This window comes from Tyto alba, unplaced genomic scaffold (assembly GCF_018691265.1).
Source record: "Tyto alba isolate M040663 unplaced genomic scaffold, T.alba_DEE_v4.0 Super-Scaffold_11, whole genome shotgun sequence".
NCBI lineage: Eukaryota > Metazoa > Chordata > Aves > Strigiformes > Tytonidae > Tyto > Tyto alba.
Window position 1 is genome coordinate 6,890,360 of NW_024881273.1, and position 24,116 is coordinate 6,914,475.

Below are 24,116 nucleotides of genomic sequence, written 5' to 3' on the forward strand. Positions count from 1 at the left end.
GAGGCGCGGCGACCGGGCGGCGCGCGGGAAGAAGCCCTGCCGCGCAAACCAAACCTCCCCGCGCCGTGACATCACGCAGCAAGCACGGCGACGTCACCGCAGCGAGCGTGACGCCACGCCGCCGTGTGACCTCACGGGGGGGGGGGAGGGAGGGGGGCCGAAGCCAATGCTATCCGGGAGCGCGGAGCGGCGGGCACGGCCCCAGCGTTCCGGCCTGGCCGGTGTTTCCGCCGGTGTGTGTGTTGGGGGGGGGGGGGAAAAGCGTCGGCGCTTCCGGTGCGGGCGGCCCGGCTGGCGGAAGTGACGGCCGGGTTTGTTGACAGCGGAGGCCGCGGCGGGGGGAGCGGGCCCGAGCAGGACGCGGACCCCCTGCCCGCCCCGGGGAGCGGCGCCGGGACGAGCCGGGACTCGCTGCCGCCTCCCCGCTCCTTCCCCTCCCTCCCCCATTCCGCCGCACCGGACGGGGGCCTGGCGCCAGGTGAGTGACCGGCGTCCCCCCTCCTCAATCCTGCCCCGGGGCACCGGGGGCCTGGCGGTTGGAGGCGGTGGGGAGGCAGCGCCGCCCTGAACGGAACCGCCGCCCCCGGCGAAGCCCCCACCCCCCTCCCCGGCACCACCGGGAGCGACCGGGCCCCGCCAGGCAGGGCCGCGCGTCCGGGAGGAGACCCGGCGCTGCCGGGCGAGGTGACCTCTGCCTGCCTCGGGAACGGAAAGTCGCCCCACGGAGCGGGGGCCGCGTCCGGGAAGCGAGGGAGGGTTTGGGTTTGTGGCCCGGCCTCCCTGCGGGCTGGGGAAACGGCTCACGGGGCTGTCGGAGCCCGTCGTGGGCTGGCGGTGGCGGATCCCCGGTGCCCAGGGAATGGGAGTCCCCGCGCTGCCAGGGGTGTCCTCGCGGGCCGGTGACCTTTTGGAAAGAAAATTCGTGGCATAATTCTCCGAAGGAGAATTCTTCCTGCAGGCAGGTACAAAGATCAACACGTTTCCTGGCTAGCACGAGTCCTTTCATTTGCGATGTTGGTCTCGGCAGGCCAACAAGTTTAGAAATTGCAGGTTTTGCTGGGCCACAGAATAGTTCGATCCCCTCCTCCTTCAGTTTCCCTGCTGTAAGGCAAGGGTGGTATTTCCCCATACAAGCTGCGATGACCCATCAGTTAATAAAAACATAGTGATCTGCAGCTGCAAGATGCCAGCTAAAATGACAGTGCAATTCTTCTCCGAAGTGTAACCTGTGCCAAACTCTGCATTTACATTACATTTGTTATCCTGAAGCCATCATAATCAGTGCGTATTGTTTGCCATCCCCTTGGACAAGTCCCTGATGCTGGAAAAGCTTTGCCAATCATTTTTGTAGCAACAGTGTAAATGTTACATCGTTGGCGTGGAGCCACGCTGAGTCAGGCTTGGCTTTGGGCAGCCGCCTGGAGAGACTGGGGGAGAAGATGGGTGTGAAGTCCAAGGTAGAGAATATTGGCACAGGCGGCCCCAGGAGTGCCAAGAGCGGTCCCCAGCCTCATGTGCCAGTGCAGCCTGAGATGCCAGAACAATCCAGCTGTAGCCTGCAAATAAGCAATATTTGCCAAAGAAGCTGGCAGGACCGGGAGGGCTGGTGATGGGAGAGAGCAAAGCTGCATGTGCTGCAGCTTCCTTTGAGTCCATGGATGGTGGGAGGATGCTGTTACTCCAGGGAGAGGGTGGCTGCTGGAGGTAGTTGGGCATACAGGCTTTTACGTGCCTGCTCTTGTGTCTCCAAGGGACTCGATTCCTTCATACATTAAGATGGAAACAAATCTATTAGAGAAATAAATTGGAAAAAAAATGGGCAGCTGTAGTTCTAGTACTTTTTGGTTCCTGCGCTTAAATTTTTGGCATGTTTCACAGATCTGTCTTTGACCCTTCAAAAACACACGTGCACTAGGCAGCTCATTGCCCATCATCAGAGAGCACTGGTGGCAGTCTGCTGGGCAGGCAACTTGCTGATCTATTGCCTGTGGAAAACTGCCTGAGGATAATGATTAGGTAAATGCTAATGATTTGTCAGCATTTCTAGTTCATTTATTTTTATCAACATGCTGAGCTTATAACGAGAGAAAATATTGATCAGTGCAGCTATTGACATTCTTACTTCCATCTCTCCCTGCCCACGTGTCATGTCTTCAGTCTGACTGAGGAGGGAGAGGCTAGCTTCTATCGTGTCCTGTACAGCAGCAGCTCTGGGCGCTACTCAAGTATCCATAACAAATCATGAGGATGAATGCTTTTCTTTGGTGTTATTTTACTGGGACAGTTTAACCACTTTTCTCTGTATTAACCTTCTGCATGGGATTTTGTTGGTGAATCACGGGGAGCTCAGAAGTTAAAGGGCAGCTGATATCTCCAGGGCTAGGATCAACCAGCTGCATTGTGCTGCTCTCAGCAGAGGGGGAATAGAGGATTGTCAGAGCCACAGGAAGGCAGTCCTTGCTCTTTAGTGCTCTAAGCTGCTTGGACAAGTCCCAAGCACTGGCTGTTTCCAGCTGCACGTGATAATAGATTGTCAATGGGAATTTGTTTTCAAGTTCTCTGGCCCTTGGTAGTAAACAGTGGAAGAACACTGGCTGCAGGGACCTCCTGTCTGGTGGCACAGGGGAACTGGTAGGGATAGCAGAACACGTTTCCCAACTGGTTCAGATCTTGTTGATCTTGCCTTTCTGGAAAGATTCTCTCAAGCAAGCTTCAGGCAAAAACTGCGAGAGGGACTCATTCTGGAGGTGAAGTGGATTAGTCTCCAAAGCAGGCCCAGTACAGAGCACAGGGCAGCTGCATCCCACCTGCATTCCCTCAGCCAGGACCTCACGGCCAGCGAGGCGATACTCTGCACTCAGTGGCCCATTTCATGTTGACTTCTCTCCTGATTTAGCTACAAAGGAGAGGGCTGTGGATTATGGATTTCCTTCTCTTTCCAAATTGAAGTTCCCCCCCATTTTATTCATTTTTGTTGTTTGTACCACATGCATCTCAGAGGTCTCTGAGCTATCATGGCACCCCGGAGAAGTCACAGTTTTGTGTTATTGTGACTCCAGCTCAGGACTCAGTAACCCAGAAAAGCAGGTTACACCCTTTAAACTATCTCTGACCAGAATGTTGAGTACAGTTTTTGTGACTGCTGAGGTTTTGGGTATGTTTTTTTCCTCAGCATCTGCTTTGGCTTGGAGACTTTTTGTCTCTTGAGCCAAAGCCAGCAGAGATCCCCACTGGAAAGGCTGTTGAAAGTTGTAGGTCAGAACACAGTGGGTCAGGAGGAGTTTGGAATTGAAACATGATCCCGCCAGTTGCCTGCAGATGTAGTTCCCAATGGTGCTTATAGGGAGGAGAAACTATTGATCAGATTCAAGTAAAGCCAAAAGACAAGTCAAGTGGAGCACCAGTTCCTGCTTCTGCTGGTAAGGTTTTGTCCCCTTACACTAGAATGAGGTTTGGCCCAGGGAGATGAGGCCTGAGGTGAGCGTACCCCAGCAGTGATCCAGCACGTCCACTCCTCCGCTGATGAGTGAGGAGCAGTTCTGCTGATCTCCACTTGCTTTTTGAGAGGTTCCTTTCAGTGTTGGGTTAATTTCTTGGCCAACTTTTTGTCCCTGGCACTGAAGCACGCCCTCAGAAAAAGAATTCATAAAACACAGAAGGAAGGAAGAAAAGAACTTTGATTTCCAACTTGTGCTGCCTTCGTGTTTGCATGGGAATCCATTCTGCAGCACAGGGTGGGATCAGAAGGCTGGGAGCCGGGGCTCCCGTCACCCATAGAGACCATTTGGTGCCTGAATTTGAAAGTTTAGTTTGTCCACAGCCTTAACTGATCCTTCATACGGGTGTCATCATCCAGGCAGTGGCTGAACAGAGCATCTGAAGGGGGAGGAGGGAAGGTGCCTGATCCACCCCAGGTGTCTTTGGGGATAGTGATTAAGGTGAGGAGAGGGAGTTCAGTTCTTCTGTCTTGTCCTGATACTGAAGGAATGAAGGAAAGAGAGGGCACCACAGACTTTAGAGAAGCAGAGAGCTGGAGACACAAGTGTCCCGATCTTTGCAGCTGCAGAATGAAGATCAGAAACGGAATATAGTTAAGGATGTTTTGCAACAACTTCCCCAGCAATGGCTGCTCAGTTGTGCACAGAGAATATCAACTGACTTCATAGCATTGATGTTCTCGCTGCCAGCAGGGACGTACTTATCAATAAGACACAGGTTTTACCTAAAAAATAAACATTTCAACACAATTTTTGTGTGTTCATGGAAATACATAGAAGAGTTCACATTAGGATTGCTTCTAATGTGATTTGACCCTTTGAAAGTGATATGGCGTTGTTGGTCTTCAGTCACTTCTGCTAAACACCTCCAAAGCTCCACCAAGCCTTCCTTCAGTGCCAGTGAGCAAGTCCTAATACTAGAGCTGTGAGATTTTTCAAATAATAAAAAAATGTCCTGTCTTTTTCCAGTTTAGTCACTTACACTTTCTTGTGATGGATTTGGAATGGTTTGGGTGAGCACCTCCCAAGCAGTTGGATGTATAGATGTCCAGCACACACATAAACCTTGCTTTACACTGCACTCGAAGCCAAACCAGTCTTTATGTTTCCCTCTGGCTCCTGATCCACTTCACGGTCTAGTTCAAGGACTTGCATGAAGCTTCTGGCTTGGCACTACAGAGACACATTCAGCCTGAACATGAAACTTCACTCGGAACGATGGCAAATAGAATTACAGGAACAAGATATGGGGCCACCAGATCCCACTGGGGCCATACAAAGGACTGTCCTGACAGTAAATTTTCTGGTGGTTTATCCAACCCATTCTGAAGGAAGCCAAGCAGTGTGGTTTCTGCCACTTCCCTTTCAGAGGGCCTTTGTCAGCCAGATAACCCCTGCAATGAGGAAACATTTTCTTGCTGTGTAGCCCCGTTTCCAAAAATGTTTCATGTTAACTCATTCTAGTCGTGTCCCCTGGGGGTGGGGACACCAAGAAATTAAGGTCATACTGCCAGAGAGGCCAAAATGCTGCAGGTTCTTTTAAGGTGAGTGAGTGATGGTCTGTGAATACAGCTATCAACATCCTGCTGGTACAAAAGCTTTGTGGGACACTTGCCAACGTGCCTGTCTCAGTGCATCTGTTTTTTTTCTCCTCTGCTTATAGCTGTCCTGATGTCCCTGTAAATTCATCCTGGAACTTCATCTGAGGAAAGGATCTACTGAATCAAAAGCTTCCTTCTTTTCCTCTTCCCATAACTTCCCTCAAGATGGCATCCGATAGCCCTGAGTCACTAATGACCTTGTGCACAGATTACTGCCTTCGCAACTTGGAGGGGACTCTCTGCTACCTACTGGACAATGAAACTCTCCGGCTCCATCCCGACATCTTCTTGCCAAGCGAGATTTGTGACAAACTTGTCAATGAGTATGTTTCAGGCCTGTGGAGAAGCTGTTGTCTGGTTTGGGAAGGCAATGGGAGCTCGGGGAAGGGGAAGTATAGTTCTCTAAAAAGAGTGGTGGGAAAGGGGGGGAAAAAAAAAATGGAGAATTCATAGGGCTGGGTTTTTTCCAATTGATCCTCATATTGGAAATAAGGATTTGCATTAACTTCAGAAGGAAGCGTCCCCAGTGGTTATTGTACTGCTATATATCATCCTAGTTTCTGTAGAAATCACCATTTCCGCATAGGTAAACCCAGAGCAAAACAATCACTGCTTCTTCCAAGAACATCAGTAAGCAACAAAGGAGCCTTCCGATTGCCCATCACTGAAGCATTACAACTCACTCTCAAACCAGAGAAACAGGAGTGCAGAGTACTAACAGATGTTAAATTTTAAGGCTGCTGCTCCCAAAGGTTTACAAAGCAACTTTTTTTTTCCAGGGATTTCTATAATTTGGCTATCACAGTCTCTCTTGGCTGAACTCCTGCCCACAAAGTCTGGCAGAGAACTTTGGCCAGCTAATTTTCTGAAAAATGAAAAAAATCAAACCACTAGCTTTAAACATCTAGCAAAAAAAAAAAAAAAAATCCTGGTGTCTGTGTTTGCCAGAATCTAGTTAGCTCACACACACGTATGACGTTGTGCAAATCTTTCCCTGAGATTTCCCTAGGGATCATTAATTCTTTACAAGGAGAGGTAATGGGCAAGCTCCCATTACCCCAAAGGCTATTCTGGATGATCAAGGGGGAGTCTGCGTGTGCTTACACACTCGGTCACGTTTTCTCGTAACCAGCGAAGGTGCTAGAGCTGTAACCGAGCCTTTGTGTCGTGTTGTGCTAACACCATTGCCCCAATACAGGTACGTGGAGTTGGTGAAGACAGACAGCATCTTTGAACCCCATGAAAGCTTCTTCACCCTGTTCTCAGATCCCCGGAGCACCAGGCTAGCTCGGATCCACTTGCGGGAACAGATTGTGCAGGACCAGGACCTGGAGGCCATCAGGAAGCAGGTGGTATTGCACTGACAGCCCCCAGCTGCCGCTTCGCATAGCAGTGTTGCTGCATGGGGACCAGCTAGAATCCCAGGCACCCAGAGATTCCCAAGACTCCATCCTTCACTGCCCAAATTTTCTTTAGGGGAATCTCAGCTTCTCCTTTCTCAGCTCCTAGAGCCACTATAGGGAATGGGATGGGGACACTGGTCGGATTCAGCAATATGTGGTCTCAGGCTCTCCCAGTGGGAGGTGTACTAGCAAACAGGGTGGGCACTCTACCTGTGAAATATTTCTAACTTTGATTTCCCATCTTCCAGGATCTTGTTGAGCTCTACCTGACTAACTGTGAGAAGTTGACGGCCAAGAGTCTGCAAACCTTGGTGAGCTTCAGCCACACACTTATCTCCCTTAGCCTCTTTGGCTGCTGTAATATCTTTTATGAGGAGGAAAACCCTGGAGGCTGTGAAGATGACTGTTTGGTGAACCCCACTCGCCAGGTCTTGGTCAAGGACTTTACTTTTGAAGGCTTTAGCCGCTTGCGCTTCCTGAACCTGGGCCGCTTGATCGAAGGGGTAAATGTGGAGACGTTGCTTCGGCCTTTGGCTTCCCTTGCAGCTCTTGATCTCTCTGGGATCCAGCTGAATGATGTGGGATTTCTGACCCAGTGGAAGGACAGTCTGGTTTCCTTAGTGCTTTACAACATGGACCTTTCAGAGGAGCACATCCAAGTGATCGCACAGCTTCGCAAGCTCAGGTCAGCAGATCTGTTCTTCCTTGTTTATCCTTTTCCCACTGATAGGGAAAGGTCTTTTAAGGAGTGGTCTGCTTGCCTGCTAACAGAGAGCCAGCCTCTGCTGGTTTCAAGTTACAAACTTGCCCATCATCAGGCTCACTCATTGACTCACTATACATATCTGACCCGTCTAAAGCCAGCCTGAGTTTTGCTTGCAAAGGGACAACACGTTGCAGAAACTCCCTCTTCGAAAAACAAACAACAACATGCACACCCCCCAAAAAACCCCACACACCAAAAAAAAGGAAAAAAACAAAACCCAAAACAAACCCCCCCAGCCAACCAAAAAGGAACAGCTGAGAGATGGCAAAAAAAATTACTACAGATGCATACGTAACCTAACATAGCAATAATCCTACTGTGAAACTCAGTCCTCGAAACCACTTGTCAGACAGGAATGTCCAAAGTTTAACCCTGGCTCTGAGGTAAAACTAGGAAAAACTGAGAGTTCAGGCTGTCTACTTGCTGTGCTCTGTGGAAGCATGCTGTGCATGGGTGCTGCAACCAAGGGAACAAAGAGTGTAAATAAATAGGCACTCCCACCCTAACAGTGCTGACAGTGAAATGACTTCCTGCAACTGAGCCGAGACAATTGCTATTCAGACTGCACAGTGGTATCAGGAAAGGGATCCAGGACTTTCCAAGCCAAAGAGAAGGCCCCTTACTATTCACACGAAGGATGCTTTGCAGTGGCTTTAGTATCATCTCTACTGACTGCAGACACTAGGGGGTACCATGTTAACATATGACCTGGAGTCTTGGAGAACACCCTGTATAACATTTTCTGAATCCAAGTCCTTTAACTCATAGTGACTTGCAATGAAGCTTGGTCTGCAACAGGTAGAAGACACTTTTGTGAGTGGGATGTTGGCTCCTGTCTTAGGCACTTTAGAAAAGTCTCTCTCAAGGGTTCTTAGCTACTGCTTGGCAGGCAGGAGCAGCCTCTGTCCTGTGAGGGACCCCACCTGCACACGATGGTTGGTCAGTTTGTCCCACCACTCCCTTAACATCAGGGTTTCCCCACAGCTTAAGCATTTAAATACCTGAATTAAATCAGAGCAACACAATAGCCTGGGGAAGAAAAAGTACAAGATTGAGGAAGCAGACAAAAACTTGTCTAGTTTAATTTGTGGGATGAGGCTACGTATTTTCTGGGGATGCAAAGATCCTCTAGTGCATCTTGATCACCAGGGAGAAATGCTCAGGTGGCTGCTGTGATGGAGCTTGGGAAAGACCATTCCTGAGCCTGAAGCAATTTCCTTTGTGATGTGTGACCAAATGATTCATTGTGCTCCATTCTAAGCAGACCTCTGCGAGATGCCTGCGTGCTTCGCTTACACACAGGGTCAGATCCTACAGAACCACATTCCCGTATCTTGTGAGGGAAATAATAATAAAATAATAATCACACTTGACTTGTCATCTTCCTCTGGTAGAGGCAGAAGCCCCAGCTAATGCTTTCCAGGCTCTGAGACGCTCTCTGTCATTTGCAGGCATTTGGATATCTCCCGAGACCATCTGTCCAGTTATTACAAATTCAAGCTGACCCGGCGGGTTCTAAACCTGTTTGTGGAAAACTTGGTAAACCTCACTTCGCTCGATATCTCAGGGCACACCATGCTGGAGAACTGCACTATCCCAAGCATGGAGGAGAAGATGGGCCAGACAAGGTAAGGAAACAGCAATTACTGAGGTCTGCTTAGATGGATAGATCAGCCAAAGATGAATTAAGAACAGTTACCTCTTCTAAGTTCTCAAATTCTATAGATCTAATTAATACTGAAAAGCAGGATACAACTGCTGCTAGTTTCTCCTGATGGTAAAGACTGGTATGGGAATCAGCTTCAATTCCTGTATGTGACACATGTAAGGACTTTTAAGAATAATAAAGAATTCATCCTGTCTGCCTGCCATACATATTTGAAGAAGTAGTTCAGTTCTTTACCGCACACATTCTTCCAGGGATCTCTTGCAGTGATTTATATTTTTTTCCCGAAGTGACTCCAAAGCCCTTTACACATTTTCTACACAGAACATTCATACCTTCACTAAAATCCAGGCTCTTCAGAGACAGAAGATTTCTATGCCGAGTCAATACATCAATGTTCATAGGAGGGCTGAGTGTTTTAGGAACTTAGAATTTAAAGGCATATTTTCAGATTTGACCTGGGTACTGGGCAGATCAACCTTTGAAAATCCTGGTGCACCTCAGTAGGGACATACCTACAGGTCTGGCTTTCCAGATCAGCCGAGAACTCTGCCCTCTTGTTCCAAAAGCACTTATTGAACAAAAACATACAAGTGGGACAATACTGGCTCCTTTCCACCAGAGCTGGTGAAAAAAACCTGGCTCTTGGTCAGTAAAGAACATGGCAGCAAAACTGGTGGGTTTGCATGATCACAGAAGCAGGCTAGCATGTCTATCAGATGACACGCAGTCCAGTTTGAAAATACTTTGGATCAGGGAAATCCACAGCCCTTTTCTAAGAGGAAATGTTCACCCCAGTGACTGAATTTCCAGGACAAATTCTGCCTGGGAAAGCTACATTCCATCTGCATGAATTCTTACTGCTGTTTCTCTTCAACACATTTAGCCCCTCACTCAGGATCACCTGGGATGAATGTTTAGTGTTACATTTTGGAGAAGCTGGCTGATGTACAACTGCAGTGTAGCTGTTATTACTCTAGTTATGAAGCAGCTAGAGTGAATGGAGAACTGACAGCTGTGTCTGTAGCTAGAGACACCTGAATAAACACGGTACCAACATGAGTGATCTCTTTTTTACTCAGCATTGAGCCAGCAAAGAGCAGCATTGCTCCCTTCCGGGGTCTGAAACGACCGCTTCAGTTCTTGGGCCTTTTTGAAACATCTCTCTGCCGTCTGACACATATTCCAGCCTACAAGGTAATGAGGCCACAAGAATATTGGCAGTAAGTACTTGGTAGAAGTTAAAAGAACATTTAAAAAAAAGTTAAAAGAACATGGCTGCTAGTAGAGTGGAGTTTTTAGGGTCTCGAGTGTGACAACTGAGGTCTGGCCTTTCAATAGCTACTTGATATTGTAGGAAACTACCAGAAGGCAAGACCTGTACCCCACATGGTTTTTACAAGGGTTTAAAAACGTACCTCTTAGAGAAAGTTCTGGAAAAAACATCCTAGCTGAAGGACCAGGATGTCTGTGGCTGCAAGGAAAGGATTTAAGGAAAGAAACAGAGTCTTACTTGTGAATGGCATTCTCCTGCCCCAAAGGTGCCATTTCTTGTTCTTCTGGGCTGAGAAGTGACTCAACCTCTTTGCTCTTATCCTGGGCCTAATCCTACTAGCAGGGCAGAGAGAAGTTGTACCCTTTGACCTTCCAAATCTACCCTCAGCATTCCCTTTTCATGTTGGTTTCCTCCATCATTCCTTCCCTGACTCTTTGTTCCCCTGTGCCAGGTGAGTGGAGACAAGAACGAAGAGCAAGTCCTGAATGCTATTGAGGCTTACACTGAACACCGGCCAGAAATCACTTCCCGGGCCATTAACCTGCTTTTTGACATTGCCCGTATCGAACGCTGCAGCCAGCTGCTGCGAGCCCTTCAGGTAATCCCCAGGCTAGCCTTCACCTCCCCCTGACAAGGGAAATTTTGCAGTCCCAGTCTTTTCTTCACCCTGGGTCACCATATCAGGCCATTCTGGAGAAAGTTCCAGTAGTGCAGTGAAACTGGGTACCTTCATTTCATAAGCACGTCCCTGCAATGCCTGGGCCACACATTCCTTGCAGGCTTGTAACAGTCACTCCAAGACTCAACAGCAAGTCAGTGGCACTGAAGCTTCATGTTACTTCTCTGCAGCTGGTGATCACAGCCCTCAAGTGCCACAAGGATGACAAGAACATCCAGGTGACCGGCAGCGCGGCGCTGTTCTACTTGACCAACTCCGAGTACCGCATGGAGCAGAGCGTAAAGCTGCGGCGCCAGGTCATCCAGGTGGTGCTGAACGGCATGGAGTCCTACCAGGAGGTCACAGTAAGAGCAGCCCAGTCTCCTTCAGCTCCCCCAGTCCTCTTTCCCCGTGTTAAGCCTTTAGCCTGGTGTTAGCATTTGGGTCTTCTAAGCCTCCAGGGTGTGAGCCAAGGCAGACACCAGAGAAGCTATTGCCCAGATCTGCTCCTTGCTGTCACTCATTGATGGGGATTACACACAGGGTACTCCTTATCCACGTGATGTTCTCCACAGCAAGGGGAAGAAATTGATGCTAGCAAGGCGCCTTTTTATCCGATTATAGTGGTCAAAGGGTGTATACAACACACAGCATAGACATCCAGCACTGACTGAGGGATGAAAAGGGTATGGATGTTGGGGGTGTCGGGCCAACAGAAAGAAACATTATCCCAATACACTGTACTGGAAGGGAGCTGACATTCTGCTGCTGGATTGCAGAATGGCAACTGCTGTGTAGAGAGCTTACAGGCGGTGAGGAACGGGCTTGGAAAGTGATGGGCATCGGGTGACTGTGTGGCCCTCTGAGACCAGTGTGACAGGGAGAGAGAAGAGGGTACCAGCAGAGCACAGCTAAATCAGAGTGCTAGGTAGGAGGGCAACAGAAACTTCAGTGGTCATAGTCAAGCAAGAAGATGGTTTCAGTACCAAGCAGCAAGGAAGCATGAGGTGATGGGGTCCATGTTTTAGTAGCCCCTTGACCCAGCGTTTTCTTCCTTTTGTCCCAGGTGCAGCGCAACTGCTGCCTGACCCTGTGTAACTTCAGCATTCCCGAGGAGTTGGAGTTCCAGTACCGCCGAGTCAATGAGCTGCTGCTGAACATCCTCAACCAGAGCCGGCAGGACGAGTCTATCCAGCGCATCGCTGTGCACCTCTGTAACGCTCTGGTCTGCCAGGTGGACAACGATCATAAAGAAGCTGTGGGCAAGATGGGGTTTGTTATGGTTGGTATGGTCCCAAGGTGTCTACTCATCCTTAACCCAGGCTAGCTCAATTCCCTTGCAGCAGTCCTTGCATCCAGTGATCCAGCCTTGCAGTGTCGCAGGAGAGAACTAGTTTCCTAGCAATGCTAACCTTTCCTGGAGCCTACCCCTTCACACGACATCTTTTACTTGCTTACCAGCACTGGAAGTCATGATCTCAGAGATAGGCTGTCTGCAAGAGCAGGGAAGCAGTGTAACCTTATACCTTACCTCTTGACCACATCATATTATTTCCAGAACTGGTATGACCTTGTGACTAGCTCCTTCTGCATCACCCCAAGTTCACATCAGCTTCCCAATTCATGTCAACCCATATCCCTCACCTTTTCAAAGAGCTGAAGAGGCCGCTGCTTTGTTGCGGTTATACAGCATTTCAGACTTTGTCATACAGATCAAAACTGACTTCACTGCAAACTCAACAGCTCGGGGACCGTGACATAGGTCAGCTCTGTGAATACTTGTAACACTGAACATAACCCAGTCCCACTGGTTTAGAGAAAGAGATACCAAGTAGGTTCTCTGTAAAGGATCAGAGCTGCATACACCTGCACATTTGCTGTAGCCAGCCCTGCAGTACTACAGCAGTTAGTTTTAGCTCTGTGATTCTTGAACTGTTTCTCACTCTTCCCCTTCCTCTGCCCACAGACAATGCTAAAGTTGATTCAGAAGAAGTTGGCTGATAAAACGGTGAGTGTTTCCCCCAAAAAACATATATAGAGAGTATTTTCTCTTCAGTCTGACTTAGGCATGGAGATCAGTCCAGTGCCAGTTCAGCTTCTCTAGCAAATACAAGATATCTCAGCTGATGCTGTAGAATTTCCTGTCCCAGGGTGAGGGCATGGGAATGTGACAGGAAGGCAAAAATATTAAACAAAAAAAAACATTCGCTAACAAGTTGAAAGTGAATAACAAGGTTTTCTTACCTCTGGAGCCATTTAGGGTGATAACAGAGAGGAAACACAAGTGGTTGGCTTGCACTGGGCTCCCACATTAGCAAAGCTCTGTTTCTATTCCTTTCTCTCGGGCTCTGCAGTGTGATCAGGTGATGGAATTCTCCTGGAGCGCCCTTTGGAACATCACTGATGAGACCCCTGATAACTGTGAGATGTTCCTTAACTACAGCGGCATGAAGCTGTTCTTGGAATGCTTGAAAGTAAGTATGTCTGGTTTCTGCTAGAGGAATGCTGACATTAGCAGTGGAGATGCAGGTGCCTGGGCAGGATCCCTAGCTAGGCTAATCAATAAGTAGTACTTCCTATGTTACACAAACAGAAAAGAAAAAGCTTGCATATTTTCTTCTCTCTCACATCCATCCACCAAACCAGTAGAAGAACAGAGAAACTTCTACTCAACACGTCTTCCTCTTTCCCCATCTTGTATGCAGTCCTCCTTAAGAGCAGCAGTAAACGGGCCCTGGCCTCGATTCTCTCATTTCACATGTATCTTTAACACTAGAGATCCCATTTGGGATCTACCAAAAATACTCAGCCTTTCTAGACGTGCTGCATAATCTTTCTCCAGCACTGCTTGTTCTTAGCATCACCACAGCCCTACTTTTGTCTAATCCTGTTCTTTGCTTGCTTAGGAGTTCCCAGAGAAACAGGAGCTACATCGCAATATGCTGGGTCTCCTGGGCAATGTAGCAGAGGTGAAGGAGCTCCGCCCGCAGCTCATGACCTCCCAGTTCATCAGTGTGTTCAGGTGAGTGTCTGGCTAACGAGCAGCTGGGCTGGGGCAGGATGAGCGCTCTGGAGCTCTGCTCCTGAATCACCTGGGGACTTTGAAACCCTTGGTGCGTCAGCACCTCTAAACGATCTCTTCTCTCTTGGCAGCAACCTGCTGGAGAGCAAAGCAGATGGGATTGAGGTATCCTATAATGCCTGTGGTGTGCTCTCCCATATCATGTTTGATGGTCCAGAGGCTTGGGGTATATGTGAGCCTCACCGAGAAGAAGTTGTGAAGAGGATGTGGGCAGCCATCCAGAGCTGGGATATCAACTCCAGGAGAAATATAAATTACAGGTGAGGAACAGAAAAGTTTGGCCCACTCACCCAGGAGTCAGGATTGTCACAGGAAGCGAGCACCAGCTAAGAGAGGGGAAGAGGCAAAGCTCAGCATGAAGGCTCAGTTTAAAGTGAAGGAGAAACATCCTCAAGGACATATTCTTTAGTGAGGGTTTTAATTCTTCCTTTGAAACATGTTACATGTGCTGCTGAAAATAGACACCTCGCCTGACGGTTCCTATGGGAGAAGCATGGGAGTCCAGCAGAATTTCTCCTGCATGTTTCTGGTGTAATTGAGTAGTTCAGGAAACCCATGATTTGACTATCTGGGACTGCCCAAGCATTTTCCTCTGAGACTGCTGTCCTTTGCACCTCCTTAAGTCTGTTTGCTTCTGAAAGTCACATGGATTGCTGGAGCTTTCGTTCTTTGGGGGATATTTAGACATAGTTCTCGGAAATCCCTTCAAGGGTTAACACAACTGGTGGAATCCTCCAAAGCCCTTCCTGTAAGAGGGTATCAGGTACTCTGTATTCCCATAGTGCCTGACAGGCATCCAAAACAAATGGCATTCCAATGCCCGAGCTACAGTATAGACACATTACTGTTGTCAGAAGAAACACAGCAACCACTGCATGTGAGCAGCCAGCTCTGGCTGCGTATAATTTTGCTTTTGCCCCTCTACAAATAGAGCAGTGCTGCTGGATTTCAGCTGTCGTGAGGAAATCACTGACAGAGGATGGAAATCAGTTCTTGGACTCAGTTGCATTCAGTGCAGCTGTTTATCTGGGCAGCACGTTTCTGCTAGTGGTAAGGCCTGTAAGCCTGCCAGTATTGCCGTGTGACACAGACTTAGTCTTTGCTGACAGAGTCTGACATGCCAGTGGATTTACTGCTGTGGTGTCTGTGAGCACAGTTCACGTTGCTTTGAGCGGCAAAGGTGCTGAAAGAAGCAGTTCTTGGATTTTTAACAACTTCTGCGATATTTCTGTGCAGGTCATTTGAACCAATCCTTCGACTTCTTCCACAAGGGATCTCCCCAGTCAGCCAGCACTGGGCTACCTGGGCACTGTATAACCTGGTCTCTGTCTACCGTAAGTTCCCTTTTCAGAATCACATCCACTGCACTGTAAAAGTTGAGGGTGTGGGGCTGAGCTTGTTAGTTGAAAAAGTCTTCCCAGCTTAGCTATGTAGGCAGGGAGAACTTTCTTTAAATGATGCAGGAATGTCCAGGCAGCACAGCCAAATAAAAAACAATGAGATGTAGTACATAGGAAATACCTTCAATGTTTTGATCCTTCGGGCCGTGATTTTATGTTCTCAGCCATTTTGTGGCTGTGTTTTCATAGCCAGGACACCCCTAGCAGACTGGCTCCATAAAAAAAGAAAAGTATTGTCACTTCTCAGGCCACGGGCTTCTCTTTCCCCTCCTGCCACCCTTTATACCACTCCTGTGAAGGTTCACAAGGACCTGTTTTATTCTTTTCTCCACAGCTGACAAGTACTGTCCACTGCTGATCAAAGAAGGTGGGATTCCCCTTCTGAAGGACATGATTAAAATGGCCTCAGCACGGCAAGAGACCAAGGAAATGGCCCGGTAGGAAACCATTGCACTATTGTCAAACAGTCAGTTTAGCTTTAGTTTAGTTTTTTTTTTCTTCTACCTCAAGTAAGGCTACTGAAGAAAGGCCTATACTGATGTGTACAAGGGGTAGGAAGTGAACACAAGGGAAGAGCAGGAAAAAGAGGATGAAAACAGAAGACTAGAGAGGTGCTTATAGGTAGGCAAGCCACACGGATCATTCAGGGTTGATGGATCCCAGGCAAATTGGCTTCTTGGACAGGGCAGCTACGTGGCTAATTGCAGCTCTTATGCCAATGGTCTCCAGTCCTCACTGTTCTCCATACTAGTGGGTTCCCTGTCTCCAGAATCATACTGGCCTGTCAATTAAGTTGCTGACTGCATAGTTAAAATGAGACACTGTCATGGCGAGGGTCCATCAGCTTCGTGAGCTTCCCCACCTTTGTTATGTGACCTCCCTCTGGAGTCATTCTTGCAGGGTTTTAAAAGCCAGCTGCACTTTCTAATCATTGCCAGACTGAGAGCTATCATCTCACACCTGCAGGACTAATGTAAAGGAGAGGTAGAGATCAGCTGGAAATACGTAGCTTGTGGGTGGGCAGCAGGCATTCCCCGTGGCTGAGGGGTTGCTCCATGCCGGAGCTGGCCGAGGCCAGCAGAAGGCTCGCAGTTAGGCAGGTTGTGTATGGTGATGGGACTGTGCAGGAACGGTAACTGAAAAGGACAGGAAAAGCAGGGAGGGAGAAAGGCAGAGAAGATGACAAACACCCATATGCACATGTTTCCTGCTGTGATTCAAAGTTATCTGACAATTTGGATATGGGGGTGATGAATGAACGGTCACGGATGGATCAGGATGTACACTAACATGGCTTGAAATCCCACGAGGATGAACTGTGAGCTCTGAGCTGCTTTTGTGGAGTGTACTGGTTTTGACACAAATACCAGCTGATGCCTCTCTCCGAAGAGACTGCCTGCTGCAAACAGTATACATTTACATAGAGACCAAGCTGTTGGACAGTTCTTATGTCACTGTCCCACAACTGTCGTGCAATAAGCTTTAAACTAAATTCTCTCTCCTTGTCCTTGTTTTATCCATAGGAAAGTTATAGAGCACTGCAGTAACTTTAAGGAGGAGAACATGGACACTTCCAGATAGAGGCAATCAGCTAATGCCTCTTGCCAGCACTGTATCCAGCTTCTCTCTAATTCACTGTATATAGGGAGGACTCTTTCTTACCAACTCGCCTGTTGGAAGGAAACTTCATGTGTGTGTGTGAGACCCTCAGTAGATGAAGGTGAACGGGGGGGGGGGGGGGCGGGAGGGACTTTTTGCACAACAAAATGCTTTCCTTAAATTAGTGGACTTTTTTGTTATGAAGTTTCAGGTTGAAGTTCTGTGTGTATGATTTCTGTATAAAAAAGAAAACAAAAACAAAGACAACTACATTATGTATCTTTTAACCTTTTTATTTTAGACCACACAGAGAGCCTCAAATGATCATGAGCTTGAAGACCTAGTTGTGTGATCGCTAGTGTGACATTTTTATTTCCCACTTTTTAGAAAATTCCCTTTTGCTGTATTGCATGAGGTCCTGTAATGCCTGCAAGAACACCAGTCCTGAATCAGTATTGACTACTCAATGGGGTTACAGGCAGTGACGAGTTATTTATTTGGTTAGAGAGGTTGGGAGACACAATACCAGAGAGTTAGACCAAACGGACTGACCTTTTTAGTGATATCTGTAAATGGAAGAAATGGAGAAGAAAGATCTTTTAAGTCAATTCAATCCCTTAAGGGGTTTTTGTAGAAGACTCACATTAATGGAAGCATTGCTAACTGTATGTGGGTCATTTGGAAGTAAAACATTCCCACTGAAGTCAAGAGGTCTGTTTTGTCCCCTTTGGCGGTACAGTAGGATTTGCCAGCCCACCCAGCCTCGGGTGGGTGACCAGTAAAACCAGTTACACATCCTTGGCAACACAGAGCTTTTCTCTCTAAGGGAGCCTGTGCAACAAGGAAAAAGGTTTATTCGCAAAGGGCTACACACCTTTATTCCAGTCCTTCACCACCTTTTTAGTTGTGTTCTGTTTTACGGGAAGGGCTACAAAGGCCAGAGAGCGTATTTCCCCCCTGCATAACAAGCTCTCCTAGGCCCCAGTCCAGAGTGGCTTGTACCACTTGTGCAAGTCCCAGTAATGGACTGGAGCCCTTCTGCTCTTTTTTCAGGCTGCATCAGTGCAAGCCATGCTCAGTGGCAAAGTAATCTCCTTTTATAGGAAACTCACTGCAGCACAGATACTGTAACTGGAGGTGCTGGAGTCCTCTCTGGAGACTGGGCAGCCTCCAGGCACCCTCTGGAGGACGATCCCATGAAATAGCACCTCTTGCTCCACCCCAACATCTTCCCCCTCTTCTGGGAAGCAGAAGCCCTATTCTTCTCTGACTCCCACTAGCACTTACCAGTGCGGTCCCGCTCGCATCAGCAACATTACTCCAACTTACATGATGTGGGTGAGAGGACAGTCCCGCTAAGGTGGTCTTCACCCGTAAGACTCCAGACCTGTAAAGGCTCAAGAAGCCAAAGGCCAAGGTTTGCCTCACAGCCAGGCGCTCAGCACCACACTGGGCTGTCCATGCTTAGAGCCCTCTGCTTGCCACAGTTCCTTCACAATTCACAAATCTTCCCTTAGAAGGGACTTAGAAAAGATTTTATGTCTGGTAGCAGTAAGAGAAGACCACGGCCGTGTGAGTTGGGACATTTCAGGCCTCTGAGCACAGTAACCCTTGCTGCTCTCTTCCCTTGTATACATTGCTCTCAGATTTGACTCGCTGCTATGAGGTTCTTCTAATGCTCAGAGTTAATGCTGTCATTGCTGAGCACATTATAGACAGATCCTAGATACACAAACTGACACTTTAAATGACAACACAGCTGCCCTGGAGAGGTTTACTTTTTCTGCCAATATGGTGTTATTCAATGTCTTTATTTTTTCCTTTTTAACCATACGTCATTTGTTTTGATATTGTGAGATCTGTACTTTTTTCTTTTAAGTATTTTTCAAACTTATATATATTTTTGTGTCACTTTTGAATTGTTTTCATATGGTTTGCAAAACTTGATGAATTATACTTTTTTGCAGTTGTTGGATTGAAATGTATTTTTCTCTCTCTGATTCCTGTTCCCCAAGAATTTGTGTCCCTATGAGCTTTGAGACAGAAAAGCTTATTTCAAGATCTGTTTTCTGTATAACATTTGCTAATCTTCCTTTTAGATGCAAAACTAAGGAAGGCTGCAAATACTGCCAATCAGCCTTGGTGCATTAGAGGAGTCAGGCTTTGCTCATTTAATCCTCCACTTAGTGCTGCTGTCCTTTTGAAGTTGTTTCACGTGGCAGTGCCACCCATTAGGCTTTCTTCCTTTCTAATGCCCATATAGTGAAAGCTCCTACCGCTAAAATCTTGGCATATGTGACAGGGAGCACTCCAGATTCTGACTGTGCTGGCAAGGTGGGAGCAGAGCAGAAGGGGACACATCACAGATGCGAGATGTAGCAGAAACCCATGTCCCCATGTTGGGGACACAGCTGGAGCTCGGGAACACCCATGTCAGCTAGAGCAGACCTCAGCCTTGCATTGTAATCAGAGCCAAAGAATCGGGCTTTACACTGAGATTTTGGCACAACTCCATCAAGGTTAATGAACAACCGATGGCTTGGTTCCATCTCACACAAGACCCCAAAGGTTTGGGTTTTTCAAACCAGTGCCTCTAAGTTCAGCTGTTGCGGAACTCTCACTTGCTGCAAACTAGACGCTGGTATCCCAACCTAACAAGATCCAAGCTGCATCAAACCTTTGTTTCACACTGTAAAGGTAACCTCTATCCTCACTGCTCACATATCCTCATTAAGCTGTACCTGAGCCTGAAGCAGGATAAAAATACTTCAAATTCCCAGCAACATGGAGATTAATGGAGTCAGGCCAGCCTGCCATAAAAGCTTAGCTTTCTGAAATCTGTCACTGATTCCAGGGGGAAAGGAGAACTAAAACTGGTCTGTTACAGCCAGCTACATATAAGATTGAGTCAGGCCACCAGCAAGGTAAATTCCCGAAATAGCATTTTAAAAGAGCATCCCTGTTAGAGTAACACGAGCTTTGGCTACAAGCTTCAGTGTCTTCAAGCCAACAAACTTTGTGAGCTGAAAAATAACATTTGCTTCCTGTAAGGAACAAAAGAGAGAAAGATATCCTCTCAATGCCTGAACGTAATCCAGGAATTCCTGTAATCAGGAGTTTGAAACTAGGCTGTACCTTGGTTTCCCTAACTGAAACAACAGGAGTTGTTGCACCCTAGTCATAGTGCACGTATGATGACCTGTAAGCGCTTTTTTGAGGCAGAGTTAACAAATTGCTGCCATAGAGCCAATGCTCAGGTCAGAACAGGACAGTTGTCTGCAGTCATCGTACCAATATTCTGCAAAGGAGGGGAGGGCAAAGTGGCTGATTTTTTATGAAGGTCTAATGTAAAAGGGAAAATTGGATACCCTGAAATCCTTGATTGTTACAGAGAAGCATTTTAGGCCTTCCAGCTTTGCTGGAGCAAAGCAATGAACCAAGAGACTTCAACTCCACACAGTATTACAGAGCCAATGACTAACCCTGCCCAGAAAACTAGAACAGGGTTCTATCTGTGAAATGAAAATCCAGCTGGAGAGAAGTTCATAGCATGTAAAGACAGGGCAGAGGGGCTCCTTGTGCTCAGTAGCTGTTGTCCCATTCAGACTCTTATTCATGTTTTCACTACTATGTTTCCTTTAATATTCAAAAGCTTGGCAAGCAGAGCTCAAACACAACTCGGTAGTTCCCTGCAGAGACTGTGCCAACAAAGGCACCCTCTACCTTGACTGCACATAGTTTCCTTCCTGGCTGGAGATTGCCTCATCACTCAGTGGCCCAAGTCAATGATACAGCAATCCTCAGCGTGCAGGGTGTCAGGTGTCTGCCATTTTCTCTGGAATAGATGAGAGCAAATTGGTGGGCAACTTTCCACAAGTGCTTCCATTTTACAAGATCTGTGGGAGGAATTGCGTATACAGATTGGCATCTACTTGTATGATGCTTAACATCCAGCAACACCAAACTTTCTCATCTAGATCAAGTCAAGAAAATTTAGCACTGATATTTGTGGCAATTAGTAACATTGCAGGTAATTCATCTGCCCCATCTGCATGATGGCTGCTGTTACCCTGCACCTACCTACCAGCTGAAATTATTGTCTGTTCAGCACTGAATCCTACCCAGCTCATCACCTTGGTTGGGCTTCTGCTGCAGTCACTCTGGTCTCTGCACAAAATGAGTGGGAAGAAAAGTCCTGGAGCTGTAAGCGTATTCCCCTCCCATCACTTGAAGAAGGCAATTAATTACCAGTAGAGCAAGAGCTATAGGGGCTCTGCATTCAGGCACTACACAGAAAAAAGGTTTTCTTGAGACTGTTTAGGGAGGAGCGTGCCACAGCTCAGGTGTTAGAGGGTAGCTTGCGCTGGAAAAAGAGAATTAAAAGTAGGGAAACAGCTGGTGTCCACGACAGCCATGTGTATGAAGCACAGAAGGTAATGGTGGTCAGGAATGGATGAAAACAACATGAGCGCTAGATAAGAAGACAGCGCTTAAAAAAAGGAATGAGAAAGATTTCCTGCTGAACTGAAACACTTCTGCTTTAGCAGACTATATTTTGATTTCATATAATTGTCACTCATTCTCTCTGTAATTTTTTTCTCATTTAAAAAAAGTTTTTAAGCTAACCAAATATGTATTTTCTTGTTTTGCTTAACAAAAATAACCTCAGTTATAATGAGCAAGTGTCTGCTTTTACTCTGTCCATTGACCTGCCCAATGTTGAGAGGCCTGGTTCAAATGTTTGTACATGGTAAAACCAAGCAAAAAAATAATAATGCACAACTGTTGCTTCCTTACAATTCTGAATGAATTAACTTTTCTGTTGTATCCATTGGATACCCACTGTGTATTAAACCTAGTGCTTAACAATGTCTTCTTCCTTTGGTCTATGAATGTGGTTTATTTAGGTGCATTACTAGTCCATTTGCTGTCATATATTTCATGCAAAATGAAAGGAACTGCCATGTGTTGATGATGCAGTTCAGTGGCTTTTCCTTTCATCACTCCAAGGGATACAATAGCGTTTGTCAATAGAAGAAGAGGCGTGGAGGAAGAGCATATTGTTATGAAATTATGTGAGAGGAGAAAAAAAAATCGGAACAATATTTGACTGTACAGATCGCCTCTGAACTCTGTAACGGATCTGGTTCTTGCATTCCACAGCCTAAGCTTTGTAAGTGGGCAGAAACTGAGTACTGAAGAAAAGACTCTAGCTTAGAACAGTCAATCTGCTTTAAGGCCAGCGTGACTTTCTTCTTAAGACCTTGGTCCTGCAAGGGTTCAGCTGCCAGTTAATTCACTGTAATGCACTGGTCACTGTAAACTCCCTAAAGGATCAGACTCCAGGTGGCTGAAGTAGGAGGAGGAATCATGTGAGGCTGAACTTCATCTAGGAAGCTGAAAATGTACCATATTGTAAGAGTACAGACAGATACCTTAAGCTTCCAGCAGCATGAAATTCCTAGCTGAAATGCTGTAAGAATCTAGATTATCTGCTCAGAAACTTGGTAGTAGAGACTTTCTGGAACTAAGCCTTGTTTCAACCAGTCATTTAGGTCGAAACCCTTGAGACAGAGATAAACACTGATCTCTGTAAGACAGGTTTCAAAGCTGTAAGAAAAGATAAAAAGTGTAACATGCACCAAATTAATCACAAAGAGAGAGAGAATACATTCAATAAAACATTATTCTAGAATATCAAAATGTTTCTACTTTCAAGTGGGTAATATTGTTACTACTCAAATGGCCTTCATTAAGTTTTAACATTTACACCTCTCTGCAAAGAATTAAAAGACAATACCCACCTTTTCTTTATGTTTTTAGGCAGAGCCTGATGTTACTGTTCTGAGCGGCTTTCTTTGCAACTCAAGAAACAGAAAGATTTTCAGGATATTTAAAACAGGCAGAGAATAGCAGGGCCATCTCACATACAAACTCTGTACATGAGATTTGACAAGCACTGATGCAAACTATGAGGTATAAGAGGGAGGATTTCTGTAGGTCTTGCATTTACCTAGGATAAAAAGAAATAAAAGGATTTGAATGATTATTGGAAACTTAGACTACCATTTTTATTAACATTTCTACACAGCTGCCTCAGGTAAACCATTTAAGTGACCTGTGCAGCCAGGTGCTTTCCTGGATCAGCAGGTGGCCACTGACTCACTTAAAGAGACTAAAATAATAACCCTCCATTTCTGGTCAAACAATACTGAGGAATCGGCTACTTTTCAGGTGCTGGAGGACTAACTTGCAAAGAATGTGATTTTTCTTTCCAAATTTTTACTGGGAAAGAAGGTGACAAAAGCAGCAGGACACATCTATGTTAAAACGGCAAAGAGTGTAATGAGAAGACACTGATTTCAGAACTTTTACAGGCCTATAATGAGATTCATTTCCCCTAAAAAGACAGACACTCCATGTGTAAATGTGCACATCTAAGCTTGCTGTCTTGGCTTTTTTTATTGTTAGCAAGAGATAGAAACACATCTAGGGTGCAATGCAACTACTTCTAAACGTCTGCTTTCAGATGACAAAGACCATTCTCTAGACATGCCTGCTTCCCTCTGCTGCTGTCGGGGGAGTCTAACGACCGTGCAAAGACACGAATGCCTTCACAGCCGACATCCAAAGTTAGATCAAATCCCACCCGGCAGCCTGCCAAAGTTAAGTCAGACAGACACTTTACAAGCTCCCTTTGCATTACTAGGGCTGTCTAAACGCGTTCAGCCAGGCACAGCCTCTGTATTTCTCTAGGGGGGGCGGAAAGCCACATATGAAATAATCAAATTGGTGAGACCAGAGTTAACGCACCATGGTGCATCTCACCCAGACAGCACCTTGAGCACTCGGTCTTGAAGCGCACACCTCTGTGAGACCCCTTCTACGGCTCCTATGTACATTTAGCAGTATTTACCTCAGGTGTAGAGAGTTTTACCAGCAACGCTGCCCTTAAGGGCCTCAGTGTTGCGTTCCCCACAATACCTGCTGAAATGCAACCCAGCTTACGGCCGAGGGGCTGTGCAGAGCCCGGGAGGGTGAAGCGGGAAGGTGGGCTGAAGGAAAGCACCTTTCTCCTGGGAAAGGCCCCCGAGGTGGAGGGCCAGCATGCAGGCTAAAACAGAGGCAGGCAGTGCGAAGGGAAGAAAGGAGACCGGCGGGCTGCTGC

At 46.9% G+C, this 24,116-nt stretch overlaps 1 protein-coding gene and 1 long non-coding RNA gene across 3 annotated transcripts; one reads left to right on the plus strand and one right to left on the minus strand.

The window, feature by feature from the left end:
• The first annotated feature begins 266 nt into the window (after positions 1-266).
• On the plus strand, positions 267-21,821 carry ZER1 (zyg-11 related cell cycle regulator). Its single transcript, XM_042786631.1, has 16 exons — positions 267-478; positions 5,161-5,421; positions 6,297-6,447; positions 6,750-7,186; positions 8,719-8,895; positions 10,016-10,130; positions 10,661-10,807; positions 11,059-11,232; positions 11,934-12,149; positions 12,834-12,875; positions 13,222-13,341; positions 13,774-13,889; positions 14,021-14,209; positions 15,186-15,283; positions 15,684-15,786; positions 16,873-21,821. Exons 2-16 carry the CDS (start codon positions 5,264-5,266, stop codon positions 16,928-16,930), a joined length of 2,301 nt encoding a protein of 766 aa, XP_042642565.1. The 5' UTR covers positions 267-478; positions 5,161-5,263; the 3' UTR covers positions 16,931-21,821.
• On the minus strand, positions 17,226-24,098 carry LOC116965983. Of its 2 annotated transcripts, none has more exons than XR_004409850.2 (2): positions 24,018-24,098; positions 17,226-22,961 (listed from the first exon to the last, which is right to left on the minus strand). It is a non-coding gene; the product is annotated as an uncharacterized LOC116965983 (long non-coding RNA). The 2 variants fall into 2 exon arrangements; XR_004409849.2 differs by lacking the exon at positions 24,018-24,098 and adding an exon at positions 23,933-24,004.
• Positions 24,099-24,116: the final 18 nt, after the last annotated feature.

Excerpts from the sequence above, each read along its gene's own strand:
- ZER1 (XM_042786631.1), top strand. The coding sequence starts at position 5,264 with ATGGCATCCGATAGCCCTGAGTCACTAATGACCTTGTGCACAGATTAC. Across the intron at positions 7,187-8,718 it reads GCACAGCTTCGCAAGCTCAG|GCATTTGGATATCTCCCGAG; the intron begins GTCAGCAGATCT and ends TGTCATTTGCAG. Across the intron at positions 12,150-12,833 it reads GCAAGATGGGGTTTGTTATG|ACAATGCTAAAGTTGATTCA; the intron begins GTTGGTATGGTC and ends CTCTGCCCACAG.